The sequence below is a fragment of the Triticum urartu genome, chromosome 1A (genome assembly GCF_056163025.1).
Source record: "Triticum urartu cultivar PI428250 chromosome 1A, HENAU_Tu73, whole genome shotgun sequence".
NCBI classification, from domain to species: Eukaryota; Viridiplantae; Streptophyta; class Magnoliopsida; order Poales; family Poaceae; genus Triticum; species Triticum urartu.
This window is the reverse complement of record NC_141873.1, coordinates 23203014-23217718: the sequence shown is the minus strand read 5'-3', so window position 1 is coordinate 23217718 and position 14705 is coordinate 23203014. Positions and strand designations below refer to the sequence as shown.

At 49.1% G+C, this 14705-nt stretch overlaps 1 protein-coding gene and 1 non-coding gene across 2 annotated transcripts; one reads left to right on the top strand and one right to left on the bottom strand.

Moving 5' to 3' along the window:
- The first annotated feature begins 1003 nt into the window (after positions 1–1003).
- Positions 1004–1159, top strand: LOC125533410 (5.8S ribosomal RNA). Its single transcript, XR_007294287.1, has one exon. It is a non-coding gene; the product is annotated as a 5.8S ribosomal RNA (ribosomal RNA).
- An 8826-nt stretch (positions 1160–9985) lies between these two features.
- On the bottom strand, positions 9986–11083 carry LOC147988633 (F-box protein At5g42460-like). The gene has a single exon (XM_087535318.1). It carries the CDS (start codon positions 11081–11083, stop codon positions 9986–9988), a length of 1098 nt encoding a protein of 365 aa, XP_087391444.1.
- Between the last annotated feature and the right edge of the window lie 3622 nt (positions 11084–14705).

The following is a 14705-nucleotide window of genomic DNA, read 5'->3' as shown; positions in this document are numbered from 1 at the left end:
CACGTCATCTTGGCAACCAGCGCCCCCTCATCTCGATGTCCGACCCGCACGACATTGTCACACACCAACTTCCAGCCAGACGAGGGTGTGCCTTTCGTCCTGTGCCCGTAGTAAGACAGCCCTTTGCATGTAAGAATGTACTCACCGTACACAAAGTGCGGCCGCGGGATACCATGCGTCCCGAAGTTGTAGCGGTGGCTCCACCGCTGCCCCTCTTCCAGAACCCATACGTTAGGCCAGGCGACAAAACCAAGCCTTCCATGCACCTCGCCCAGGCGGTAGTGATCGCGTGGGACGGGTACTGGTGTGGTAGAGGAGGCGACACACTCGTCCATGAGGTCAAATGGCACGATCTTCCCGATGTCGTCGGCCTCCGTGACCTTAACCCAGTATGTTGTGCCATCGACGCTGACGATGCCAGCAGCGTGGTTGAAAGTCGCGTCGCCATGCCCGACTAGTACCTTCCACCACGTGGCCTCCCCCTATGGTGAGCACGTAAACAGCGCCGAACTCGTTGACCCCATCGTTGCCGCCCGAGACATGCACCAACTTGTATCGTCCCGTGATCGGGTGGTATGCGAAGCTGTACGAGTCGCCCCTGACCCCTGTTCTGCCAGCCATGGTGCCCGACATAGTGCAGCCGTGGAACGACCAGCGTCTCTGCGGTGGCCGGGTTTAACAGGGTAAAGGCGCCGCCTTGCACACTGTTGTCACACAAGCAGAGCAGACCATTGCAGGTGCCGATGAGCTCCATGCCTTCGTAATGGTGGCGCCAGGGATCGGATGCCCTCCATATCTCGGTGCAGCTCCCAGTTGTGGACGTCGGCGATGGCATTGTCCATCGCTCGGCCAATGCCTCGACCACCTCCCCTCCTCGAAGTGGGTGGGGGCTCGGGGTAAAAGAATCCACGGCGCCGAAGGCGTCAAGGAACACTGTGTCTAACCCGGGGGCATGGCTAGCTTGCTAGTCATCCCTCGTGTTACAAAGCTATTTAATCCACACGACTCTTGGCAACGGATATCTCGGCACTCGCATCGATGAAGAACGTAGCGAAATGCGATACCTGGTGTGAATTGCAGAATCCCGCGAACCATCAATTCTTTGAACGCAAGTTGCGCCCAAGGCCACTCGGCCGAGGGCACGCCTGCCTGGGCCGTTTTTCTTCTTTTCCATCAAACACGGTGCCTTGTGCTGTTCTACAGATTAGAAGAAGATCAAAGGTCTCCCCTAGCACAGCTGAACCGATGAATATATGTACTAGAGAAAAGTATACTTTTCGTCCCTCAACTTTCGACGGAGTCTAGATTTGGTCCCTTAACTTTAAAACTGGACAACTTGCACCCTCAATTATTGAAACCCGACAAGGTTCATCCCTGGTCTCGGCTTTGAACGGTTTTGGTGCTAACTCACTCCGGTTTTGACCGGTGCTGACTTAAATACGTGTATATATTTCAAATCCGTGAATCTTTTGAAATTAATGTACTTTTTTCAAATGTGTGTACTTTTTCACGTTCGCGTAAAAATTTCACATTCACATACCTTTTTGAAATCCACGTAACTTTTCCAAATTCGCATACTTTTTCTAGTCCACGTTTTTCTCAAATATGTGTACTTTTTCATGTTCGTGTACTGCTTTCAAATCCATGTACTTTTTTCAAATTCATGAACTTTTGTATAAAGTACACGGATTTGATAAAAGCACGATGAACTTGAAAATGGTATGCGGACCTCAAAAAATAAACAGATTCGAAGAAAGTACACTAATTTGAGTCAAAACACGGTCAAAACCGGGGAAGTCAACACCAGAACCGGTCAAAACCGTGTCCAGGGACAAACCTTGTCCGGTTTTAGTAGTTGAAGGTGTAAGTTATCTGCTTTTAAAGTTAATGGACCAAATCTAGACTCTGTCAAGAGTTGAGGGACGAAAAATATACTTTTTTTTATGTACTAATACAAACGGGATTCGAATCCAAATTGATTCCCAGCTTGTTCTTAGGGCTGGAACTTAGGGTTAGTTATTTAGTTCGAGGAAGAAGAAAATTAACAACATCTGGCCTAGCATGGGAATTTTTTACGGACCCGGCACCAACGATAATCCAAGGAATTGTCTAGCACCTGCTGAGTTGAAACAAAATCGAATACTTCCTCAAAATAAAAGGAAAAACAAACGGGGGCGTTTGCACATCGCTCACACGCCTCCATCACCACCCATTTTGCCACGTATGAATAGATGACATTAGCAGAATTTTTTTTTTTTGGTTTTCGGCTTAAAAATGTTGTATCTTCTAAATAAAAAAGCGAACTAAAAATCCGTTTTCATCATTAAATCCGTCTCGACGAGATCTTCAAAACTAGATCCCATGTTGATATGTTTCGACGAATTTTTTTTACCAGAAGTTGCCACGATGTTTACACTGCAGTTGCCATAGGGCTTAAAATAAAGTTGCCATGTGGCAATTTTAGTTTGTAGATCATGGCAATTTTAGTATTTTGATGATGGCAACTGCAGTACTTTGACCATAAAAATTATTTTTTGTATGAATCATGGCAACTTTACGTGCATGTATCATGGCAATTTTAGTTTATGGTTCATGGCAAGTCTAGTTTCTTAATTCCCCGTTTTATAAATGTCAAAATTTACTTTTAAATGTAGAAGAAAATAGCTGAAACATATCATGGCAACTTCAGTGTAAACATCATGGCAATTCATATGCAATAGACATGGCAACTTTTAATCCAAAAAAAAAAATTCATCAAAACATATCAACATGGGATCTAGTTTCGAAGATGTCATCGCGAGGGATTTAATGTGAAAACGGATTTTCAATCGGATTTTTCATTTAAGAGATAAAACATTTTAAAAACTGAAAATCCAAAAAGATTCCTACATGCATACATGCGATGACATGGCAATCTGTTTACATTAGAGACATGTGATGCGTCTCCCTTCCTGCCACACGTGTGGCAGTTAGCGTGACCCAAAACAAATCCTTCCTACTTACGTGCACCCACGTGACTTGGAGAATTTCACTTCTCCGTTACAACTTGTTTTGGCTTCCATACTCTCAGCTATATATGTTTTTTTAGAAACTTTTGATACATTCATCTTCAATCATGACCGTAAAACAAACACTAGTTTTTTTTTAAAAAAAAAAGCTTGATTTCATCCGACTGATTACTTTCTATTTATAAGCTGTGTCCGACGCCATCAGATCTCCCGTAATCGTGTGGCCGTCACCTTCCGTTTACGTGCACGCGTGTCTTCCTCTCCAACCTTAGACCAACTCCACCGCACGACCCCAAACGGACGTCCGTTTTGTCTGGATTCTGTCCGTTTGGGTAGCGATTTGGGGTCATGTCCGGACGTGTCCTGAGATGCGGTGGCCGCGCGCCGCGCGACCGCATCCATTTGCCCCATCCTGTCCGTGTCTATTTAAAAAAAATAGAAGCAACGTTTCAAATGCCAATTCCTAGTTCAGGCCAGCGGCCCCGGTTCATCACGCCGGCAACAGAGCCAGCGGCCTACACGTCCATCGTCGGCATCAGCCAGCGACCGGCAACACAGCCAGCCTCCAAAATAAATAGTTGTCCTCGCCGGCAACACAACCAGCGGCCGGCAACACAGCCGACCACCAAAATGAATGTTTTCTCGCCGGCACACAGCCAGCGGCCCAGCGGGCGGGCGCCACCCATGTCAGCCTCCAAAAAGAACGGCCACGGCCGATCGGACGACCTAGTTCAGGCCTTTGGCTTCGAGCATCTCCTTCTGCTTGACCTCGAACCAGACCCTTGTCTTGTCGCTCATCTTCGACAAGTCCACGCTCATGATCGCAAGGGCCACCTCCTTCGCTTTGGTGGCGGCGTTCGTGGCCTCGATGTAGAGCTGCCTCTGCCTGGCCTTGACGTTGTCGGCCTCGATGTCGAGCTGCCTTTGCCGGGCTGCCTCCTTCATGTCGATCTTCCTCCTCTTGGCCGCCTCCTCCATCTCAAGCTTCTATGTTTGAAGGTCTAGGTATTGCTTCATTTGCTCCTCCTTGCTTTGCCGCTTCTTCTCGTCCCTCACATCCTTTTGGGACATCATGCCATGCAAAGTGGCATGCAATGCCATGGATGAGGCATCACGTATGTCATCAACCTTGGAGCTGGTCTTGCCCCTCGGCCTCTTCAAGGCCTCGCCATCTCCACCTCCAGCGTACTTGGCCGTCTTTAGTCCTCTCTTCCTTTGTAGTTCACGATTTGGTTGAACTTAGGGAAATTGTTGATGATCGCCCAACAATACGTAAGAGTGAATGGTTTGTCATTGTGTCGGGCCTTGAATGCCTCCAAAGATTGAAATGCCTAAATCACATGATCAACAACAAGTGAACATGCAAACATATACACGGGTCGACGACCAGGCCGCCGGAACTCGGCGGGGCGTCGGCCATGGACGGGGGAGAGATGGGGCGGCGGGAGGGACGTGGGAGGGTTTGGGGGAAATGGCGCCAAATGGGCGTGGGGGGTGGGGGGGGGTTTGCTTTCTCGCACCGATAGGCGGGCCAGGGAAGGACAAGCGCACGCGTCCCGCCTGTCCGCGCGCTGTCTGTTTCACCCCAAAAACAGCGCAAACTTAGGCCGGAGATGGGTCAAAAGCGAACACAAAACGGATAAAAATTCGTTTGCTCCCGCGCGCTGGACCGTCTCGTTTGTCCCTTTTACCTCAAACGGACAGAGGCGGACAGGATAGGGTCACGCGGTGGAGTTGACCTTATCTCTTCATTTCAACCGCTTCTCTCGATTCTTCCTCTCCCACGTTGTCTCGCTATCCCTCCTTATCTCCATTCCACCCACGGACACAACAATGGCGTGGTGTGAGCCATGCAAGACCTGCAATCATCTTTGTCGATAATCCAAGCCGTCGTGCGCTCGCTGCTGCGAGCAGCCGGTAGTGCCACAAGCCTAGGAAGCAGTGAGCCGTCGTGCGTCGTTGCTGCGAGCAGTCGACGGTGCCCCAAGCCAGCGCGCGTCTCTACCGCATCTTCTAGCCGTCGGAAGCAGTGAATCGTCGCATGTATTTATTGCAACCGCGAGCCGTCGAAAGCAGTGAGCCGGCCGACTCTGCAAGGCGGCCGTCAACGTGCTGTGTCTACTACCAGATGTACACCTCAAGATGCAAGACGGTGGTGCATGCCCACCGGTGGCACCTTCTCGTTGCAGACATGCATGGGTGCTTAATTTAAACATAGGATTTGTGAGATCTGGCTCAACCCTTTAGGGATGACCTATCACATATATTTATAAGGTTACACAATATACAGATTACACAGTTGAGCTACGTTACAAAGTCTAACACCCTCCCTCAGTCTCAACTCACTCCTGATGCATCTAGAAGGTTGAGATTGCGCCTACAGACCTCAAACATGGGAGAAGGTAGAGACTTGGTGAAGATGTCGGCAAGTTGATCCTTCGAGGAGATAAACTTGATCTGTAGTAGCTTCTGTTCAACACGTTCCCTCACAAAATGATAGTCAATCTCAATGTGTTTGGTTCGTGCATGAAACACCGGGTTTGTCGAAAGAAACGTAGCACCGATGTTGTCACAGCAAAGAACCGGAGGATGTGACTGGGAGATTCCCAGCTCTCGAAGGATAGACTCAATCCAGATAAGCTCAGCAGTCGCATCGGCAATGGCTTTGTACTCGGCTTCTATGTTGCTGCGAGAAACAGTGGCTTGCTTGCGTGCACTCCGGACGATCAAATTAGGACCCAAAAATACAACATATCCCCCTGTGGATCGCCTGTCATCCGGACACCCAGCCCAATCAGCATCTGAGAATACAGATAGAACAACAGAGGAACTAGGTCGCAGATGAAGACCATAGGAGACAGTGAGACGCACATAACGAAGAATGCGCTTCACAGCAGACCAGTGCACATCAGTAGGGGCATGAAGATACTGACACACCCTGTTAACCGCAAATAAAAGATCAGGACATGTGATAGTCAGATATTGCAAGCCACCAACAATACTCCGATACTCCGTAGCATCCGTGGAAGACGGAATAGTACCAGTAGTAGCCGAGAGCTTATCAGTAGAGGACATATGCGTGGGGGATGGCTTACACTTGAGCATACCAGCACGGCGCAAGAGGTAAAGGGAGTACTTCTTCTGGGTGAGAGTTAAGCTGCCACGAGACTGATGTGCAACTTCAATGCCCAGGAAGAAGTGTAGTTGGCCCAAATCTTTCGCCGCAAAATCTCTGCCAAGTGCAGTCACAAGAGCATCAGCAGCCGTTGCAGAGGAGCTGACCAGAATAATGTCATCCACGTACACAAGCAAATACACAGTCACACTGGGGCGCTGAAATAAGAACAACGATATTGAATTCATGCTCCAGCCAGTTGCTCCAAAAGTCCGAACTGATGGAGGGAGGTGGGCAATATATTTCAACACTCTCCCTCACGTCTAGACTATTTTAGTCCTTAGACGTGGGTTCGATATAGGCCACAGAATCGTTTTATTTAATATTGCGTTGGCAGGGTCTTGAACTCAAGACCTCTTGGCTCAGATACCATATTAAACGTAGGATTTGTGGGAACTGGCTCAACCCTCTAGAGGTGGCCTATCACATATATTTATAAGGTTACACAATATACAAATTACACAGTTGAGCTATGTTAAAAAGTTTAACACTTAATCACAGGCCACCCCACGGCGTCACAACTCACAAGATGGGGGGATGCCGCTGCTGTACGCCAAGGGGGAGGAGAACCACGATACTTGGATGAGCGGCCGCTGCTGCAAGTGAAAACAGACAACTGCTGCGACATTCGGAGGTCTGCTGGTAGCCGCGGGTGCGCTGGATGGGCGACCGTTACCGCTGGGTGTGTTTGGTGTTTGACGCATCATCTCAGCATCAGCTTGTAACTAAGAGCAAACTCTGGTATTCTTTCTTCTTCTAATCGAATGGGCAGAACTCTTGCTGGCCATTCCAAAAAAGGGCCGCGTAGCGGCTGCTGCAAACCGGCCGGGGACATTGCGACCGGTGCGGCAAAGGCGATGCATGAGGGCGAGCTTATCGCTAGTTGCTATGACGATAGGCGATGAGCAAGGTGGGCATAGACTTGAAGCATCTTCAAGACGTCGGAGCATCACCGGTGGTGCGACGGAGCATTAGTCCAGCCGCCAGAATATCGCCAGTCCTTCGGAGCATCATTCGCGATGCGGTGGAGCATCGTCTGGCTGGCGGAGCATCGCCAACGATGCAATGGAACATCATAGGTCTTGTGATGGAGCATTCGTCGGGCCGTGAGAACATCGCTAATCCTTCAGAGCATCATCGGCTCTACAATGGAGCATCGCCGAGCCGCCGGGGCATCGTTGATGATGCAATGGAGCATCACTGAGCCGTCGGAGCATCATCAGAGCTGTAATGAAGCATCGCCGAGCCATCAGAGCATCTCTAGAGCGGGCTGATAGGGCGCCTGGCTGGGTAGGAGGCGTGGGGATCATGCCCTGTGCCGGCCTAGGTATAAAAGCCCCATGATGATCGTTGTAATTGCCGGAGCGACGGAGGTTGAGCTATGGGAAAAAATGCTTTTCGTGCAGCAGACGTTCGTGTGCGGGAAAGAAACATTGTGTCCATCGTGCTCCCTCTTCCTTCTTCTTCCTTCGGTTTGAGCCAGCGAGAGTGTTAGTGACGAGAGGTGAGCTTGGGGAAGGCTTCGGTGCCAGCAATTAGCATCAGAGCTTTGGTAAGATTCTACCGGTGGCCATGGCGATTGTCCAGCACGGCGTCGGAGGGGGCACGATGTCGTTCTCGATGCCAATGCTCATGCCGGACAATTACACTGTGTGGGCGATCAAGGCAGAGGCGATTCTCGATACCCAGAGTCTGTGGGAGGCAGTGCCGCCGGCGAGCAACACGGCGGTCGACGACAAGAAGAACAAGGTGACCATGGCAATGTTGTTCGGCGCGCTCTTTGAGATATCCTAATGCAGGTGTAGACGAAGAAGACGCTGGCGGAAGTGTGGACCAGCCTCAAGACTCGCTTCTTCGGAGCCGAGCAGGTCTGGGCAGCGCGGCTGTCCACCCTTCGCGGTGAATTCGAGCAGCTGCGCATGGTGGACGGGGAGACATTGGACGCGTTCGCCGGGAAGATTGCCGGCATGGTAGCACGCTACGCAGGGCTAGGGTCGACTCTGGAGGACCCGGCGATGGTGAAGAAATTGTTGGACTCGGTCCCCGACCGCCTCTACTCCACCGTCGCTGGGATGGAGCAATTATGCGACGTGGAGAAGATGTCGCTCGAGGAGGCTTCGAGCCGCCTGAAGGCGTTCGACGAGAGGTCGCGTTGGCGCGCAGGCCGGCGGCGAGCGGGCGGATGAGCAGCTGATGCTCACGGCTGCTCAGTTGGTGGCAAGACGGCGTCAGCACGGCAGTGGCTTCGACCACGACCACGATGGCGGCAGCAGCACGGCTTCGGGCGGCAGAGGGAAGTGGTGCGGTCGTTGCTACAATTGTGCCGCCCGGGCCAGGCCTGGCGCCGGATGCCAGCGACAGCACCAAGAAGGGAGGGAAGGGGCAGTGCTCGGGAAGGAGGCGCTGGGGGTGCGGCCGGTCGCCCGCGGGGGCGACGCGGTCGCGAGAGCCTGTTTTCTCCTCACCTCAATCAAAATCCAACCCTAGTGTTTTTCAATGAACCAAGAAACCCTACCTAAACTCTAGGATTTTGTCAAAAAGCCCTACATAAACTCTAGGTGTGAGTGACAACTGTGGATGGATCTCAGGAACTTGGCGGCAGATTCGGAAGCTCGGCTGTCCAACGAAAGAACAACATTTTGATCAGAGGAGTCTATATATTGACACAAGGCGTGTCGTTTGTTTTAGGTGGTTGCTCGGTTTGCAGTGTAAGGCGGAAGCAGTAGCAGCAGGCGTGGTTTTCACGTTGGAGGAGGTGTATTTGTTGAATGTGATGGCCCTATGAGAAACGGGTAAATTAAATTAGTTGCAGGCCTTCTGGTGGTTAAATCTGTATTTCTTGTTGGGATATACGTTAGGGTGCGTAGACTGCAAATAAAAATTTTCTATCCGCGAAACATCCAAGAACATGCTAGCAGAGATAGATCACGGATCATTACCACTAAACATGTAGTGCCGTGCAGCGAAAGAAGAGTTGGGGCAGCGCGTCCACGGTGTTTGTCTTCTCCTCGTCCGATCTTCCTCGAACAACCGGTCATCGGATCCCATGTATAGGTTCGCTGGAACAGCGCAAGTGCACCGCCTCTAACGGTATTTTCGCGTGCAAGAGGAACACTGTGCGGCGAACTGCTAAGTTCAATCACACAGCCGGCGGTGAGTGGACGTGACTAGTTGCAACACATGGAAAACCCTAGTGACAGCACTGAAACGGTCAACTGAAACCGTATGCCACACCTACACTATATATAGGCATCTGTCTCGGGCTCAACACTTGAGCCTCGCACGGATCCTAAAGTCCAAATTTTGTTCGGCCTGGATCCGAATCCGAGTAGGATCACATCTGACTCGTGGAGTCGGATCGAACCTCACATGTTCCTTCTCTTAAGCGCGCGACCCCTTAGATTCAAGTCAGTTTGGTCACAGGTCGGATCACCTCTGACCTGCTCGGTTGGTAGCATCCTATAACAAGGCATGCCAACCACCAAGTAGACAATGAAGCATGTTGGCGAACCTATACAACATACACTTGAAAAACCATTTAGGTAACAAGTGTTCTAACCTGTTGGCGAACCTGGCACCGCCCATAGAGGTAACCAAGTATTTATATATGTCAAATGATGTACATAATTTATTCTCAAATTTGTAAATCTCACAATTGAAAAACCATTTCCTAATTTACTAGACCGTGTAGGTGCATGAGTTGATAATTTGTGTAACTAAAACTAAAACAACGTCTCATATAGTACTAAAACTAACTATTTTCACCATAGAGGTAACCAAGTGTTCTATTATTCAAATATATTTAATGATTTATTGTGTAAATACTTAGCGGCTCAGTGGTCTCGACATAGGCAAACGTCTCGTAGTAGCCCTTTCTACCCTCGCGCTTCATCTTGGCAACCAACATCCCCTCGTCTTGGTGTCCGATCCGCATCACATTGTCGCACAGCAGCCTCCAGCCCGACAACGGTTTGACTTCCGGCCGGTGTCCATAATATGACAACCCTGTGCACATGAGTACATACTCCCCGTACACAAAGTGCGGCCAGGGGATATTTTCCTTGAAGTTGTACCGGCGGGTCCATCGCTGCCCTCCCTCCCGAACCCACACATAAGGCCATGCAATGAATCCTAACCGTCCGTGGACCTCCGTCAGGCGGTAGTGATCATGTGGGGCTGGTATCCGTGTGGTAGATGTGGCGCACTCGGTCATTAGGTCAAAAGCCACTATTCTCGTGGTGTTGTCTGCTGTAACCTTAACCCAATATGTTATGCCATCGACACTGATGATACCTGCGGCAAGGTTGCAAGTCGCATTGCCAGGCCCGACTGGTACCTTCCACCATATGGCTTCCCCAAGCGTGCGCACGTAAACAACATCCAACTCGCAGACACCTTTGTAGCTGCCCGGGACGTGCACCAACTTGTATTGCCCCGTGATCGGGTGGTACGCGAAGCTGTACGCGTCGCCCCACTTCTGCCGGCCATGGTACCCGACACCAGGCGGCGGCGGGACGTCCAGCTTCTCGCCGGTGGTGGGGTTGAACAGGGTGATGGCCCCGCCTTTAATCTTCGTGTTATCGCACAAGCAGATCAGCCCGTTGCAGGTGCCGACTAGCTGCATGCCTTTGAACCCATGGCGCCAAGGATCGGAGGTCCTCCATATCTGGGTGGAGTTCCCTGTCGTCGCGGTCGACGAGAGATCGTCGGAGACGTAGGCAACAGCATAGTTGACGTTCCAGAGGAGGACCTTGGGACGGCTTTGCATCTCCGTGGTATGCTCGTTGACGACATCACGCCAGCGCCGACAGACGAGGCGTGCCCGGCGCCGGCTGCTCGGCGGAAGACGCCGCAGGATCTCCGCCAACACATCTGTGGACAAGCACCGCTCCATGGCCATGGCTCTGCCGTTTTTCTTTCTTTTCCTTCGATCTACCACGGTGCTTGGTGCTGTTTTATATACGTAGATTACATCATCATAGGTAGTACAACCGAACCTACGAATATACTAGTATAAGGAAAGAGGGAAAATATTCGAATCCGTACGGGTAACAAACGGGATTCAAATCCAACCTGTTTCGGAAATCGTTGGTAACAAACGGGATTCAAATCTAACAGACCGTTTACAAGAGTATGGCTCGGAAATCGTTGGTGATATTTTTTTACTAGCAAAAATGATCGTGTGTTGCAACGAATGAAAAAAAAAAGCATATACCCCTAGCATCATAAGCATGGTTCAACCCTCACAGATCCAGTTTATCTCAAGGTGTTTGAATGTGGTCAATCTCAAGACAACGATTTTAGCTACTGCAAGATACACTTGTCATTGAACCACACTAGTGCAAAGGAATGCTTTAAACTTTTAAAACTAATCCAGTCAAGCTCGACGTGAGGGCCGCCCTCCGCAAGCTAGACCATGCACCTAGTTCATACACCGACCCTCATACTCTCACTTACTTCTAAAATGGATTTTCTTTTAAATACATGAGCTTTCTTTTTAAAACATATCAACACTTTTTAAGTCATATGATCTTTTTTTAAAAGGCATACTTTTTAAATTACAAACATCTTTTTAGACAGGAAAAAGCATTTCATAATTATATGAACACATTTTAAATAAAAAGGTAAACATTTTCCAAAATGCATCAACATTATTTCAATATGCGAACATTTTTCTAAAAAACAACGAGATAAGAGTTCCTCGCATTCCTAATCCAATCATATGGTTTTTGTAAAAAATAATAGTTTGATTTACATAACAATGTGCATTGACGGGGCATTGAAACTTTTGCGTACGCCCATATAATTTCATTCTAAAGAAACTTTTGTTATGCCGAAGAGCTCTCCATATATACAGCCTTTTGGATCAAAGTAGCTTGCCAAAGGCGAAGCCACTACGGTTGAAAGAATCTAACCGGGTAGCACCCTAGATGCACCATCGAACTCCTGATTTGGCACCTTCGCGCGACGATGTCAGAGAAGGAAACCTGACCCGTCAACCTTGAACCATGAATCCACCGTCTCCTAGTTGTCGCCAACAGAGAACAACACCAGCACACGATCCTAAACAACCTATCGTCCTCCGCGTCGATGCAGAGCAAACGTCATCGTAACGGCAGAAACCGAGGACACAAATTCACCATAGGAATGATGTCGCGGCCACACCATCCCCACTCGAACAAACTAACACCCGGATCCAACACCCATCAAAGAACGGAGCACCATGTCGGGAAAGGACACGAAGCTTTCCTATTCGACGCGGCCGACGCCCTCGCTTTAGCCATGACATCGAGCGTCCAAAACCAAAGCTATCAGGGCCCTACAAACCACATGATCTGCATGCGTGGGATTCAGCTGCCCCCCTACGAACGACAACCAAGAGGTTGGCAGCAAGGGGAGCCGCGGAAGTACGGCACCGGAAAGCTCTAGTAGCTCTTGACAAAAGAGATCACCTTTTTCTCTTTCACTACACACGGGTTTTGATTATACCGTTTTCGTTTCAAAATAAGTGTGGTTGATACGGTATACTAATTTAACACAAACACACTCATCTACTACCCTTATAAAAGAAAGAGCGGACGAAGAACCAAGTCATCCTATCCATCCAAACCTGCAATCTGAAGGCCTACATTCCTCCAAAACATCAAACACGTTTTATATTTTAATTACCCACCAATGCCATTGGGTTACAATCTACTACCCCTATAAAAGAAAGAGAGGCGGAGATCCAAGCAATTCTATCCGTCCATCTACAATATCTAATGGTCTTTAATCCTCCCGTGTTTAACACAACAAGCCGCGCAATTAAGCTCACCCGTTCCGAAAAACCCACCGCACCACGACCTTTGCCCACCGCACGCACGCACGAACCCCCACACGACGACCTTTCCCACACCCCGCACCTCCTCCTCCCAACGACCAGAGCATGGTCGGGCCTTCGCCGCCGCCCGCCGCCCGCCCATCCACGGCCAAGCCTCCGCCGCCGTTTTCCGCCTCCACTGCCGGGCCTCTGCCGCCTTCCGCCGCCCGCCCATCCTCGCCCTCCTCCGCCGCCGCTCCACGGCCGGGCCTCCATCCTCCGCCGCCGCCCGCCCATCCTCTGCCGCCGCCCGCCGTCCGCCTCCAGCCGGTCCTCTTCTCCGCCGCCGCGAGCGTGAGCAGCCCCCCTCCACCCCTGGCCGTTGCCGGTGCGTGTCGGCTCTGCCTCCCCACAACGTGCGTCCGCTACACGCTTCCCACGACATGCAAGGGGATCTCTTTCTGCAACGAATCCCTCACCAATTTGAGCGTCGAGGACAGGCATATCCTTTCCCGTAAGCAATCATCATTAATAAGGAGAAAATATTTATGTTCAGTTTTGTGCTTGCTAATTCACCCCAAACGTCCGGTCTTGCTATTTTTGTTATATATATGTTCAGTTATGTGCTTGATAATTTACTCCACACGTCCGACCTTGCTAAAAAAATTAGAGGCACAGATCTTGCTATTATCTATACCTACTTCGTATCACCTAAAGAAGCTACGTTGATTGCCCATGTTTTCTTTGCTATACTACTTCTTCTTAGCTAATGTCGTTCAAGACTAGAGCATGTTTATCTGAACTAAGAAAGAATGTTAACTTATTTGGCTGAACTACATCCCTCCTCTCCGTGATGGCTGCTATCTCCTTTTTGTTTTGGGAAAGGACCTCAGATCAATTAAACGTCCAGCCAGAGATACAAGGCATCCCATACAGTGTGAATGATTTACTCAAGTTCTAAGCTATCCAAGGCGTTGGATTTTTCCTGGACATGGTTCAGAACGAAGACTGTACTGACATATAGTAATTGAAAAGCTTACATCACAGAATGATATAAGTAAGAAATGATACTCAATGTATTGGAACACTGATGTTGGTTTTAGATATGGAGTAAAGTTTCCCAGGGAAGAATCACTTTTCTGAACCATGCACATTTTCTCACATTATGCCAGTTAGAAGGAAGAGAGTTAAGAACATTAACACGTATCTTTGGTGAATATCGTTATACTATGTCCAATGATATACCATGTATACATATGTAAAAGGTTAAAAGTGACAAATATCTACCAAAAGAAACCATGCCCAGGAGCTAGATAGATTCTGGCCAAATAGATTTTGAAGAAGGGAGTTGGAACTTTTGCAGTTGATTTTCTACATCAAATTTGGTAGCCTGGAGATGCAGAAGGAGTAGGCACAAGGAGGCGGACGGGGGTAGTAAATTTACTATGTGTTAGTTGTTACACTGAAAGAAAGCATTAGAAAGTTATATAAAGATAACAAGGAATGGGTATATTATTTGTAGTAAACAAATCTAGACACATCAGTTGTAAATGTTCAGGTTTGTGAAGTTTGTGAAGATGATGTTCATGGAGAATCGATGTTGAAATTTGTTTGCAATATCATCTACTTTCCATACTTGTTTATTGGCCTAGCAAATTCATATGTACGGCTTGCATTGCCAATCATGGTACTATTTTTCGTGTTTATGTATGGTATTTTCCCC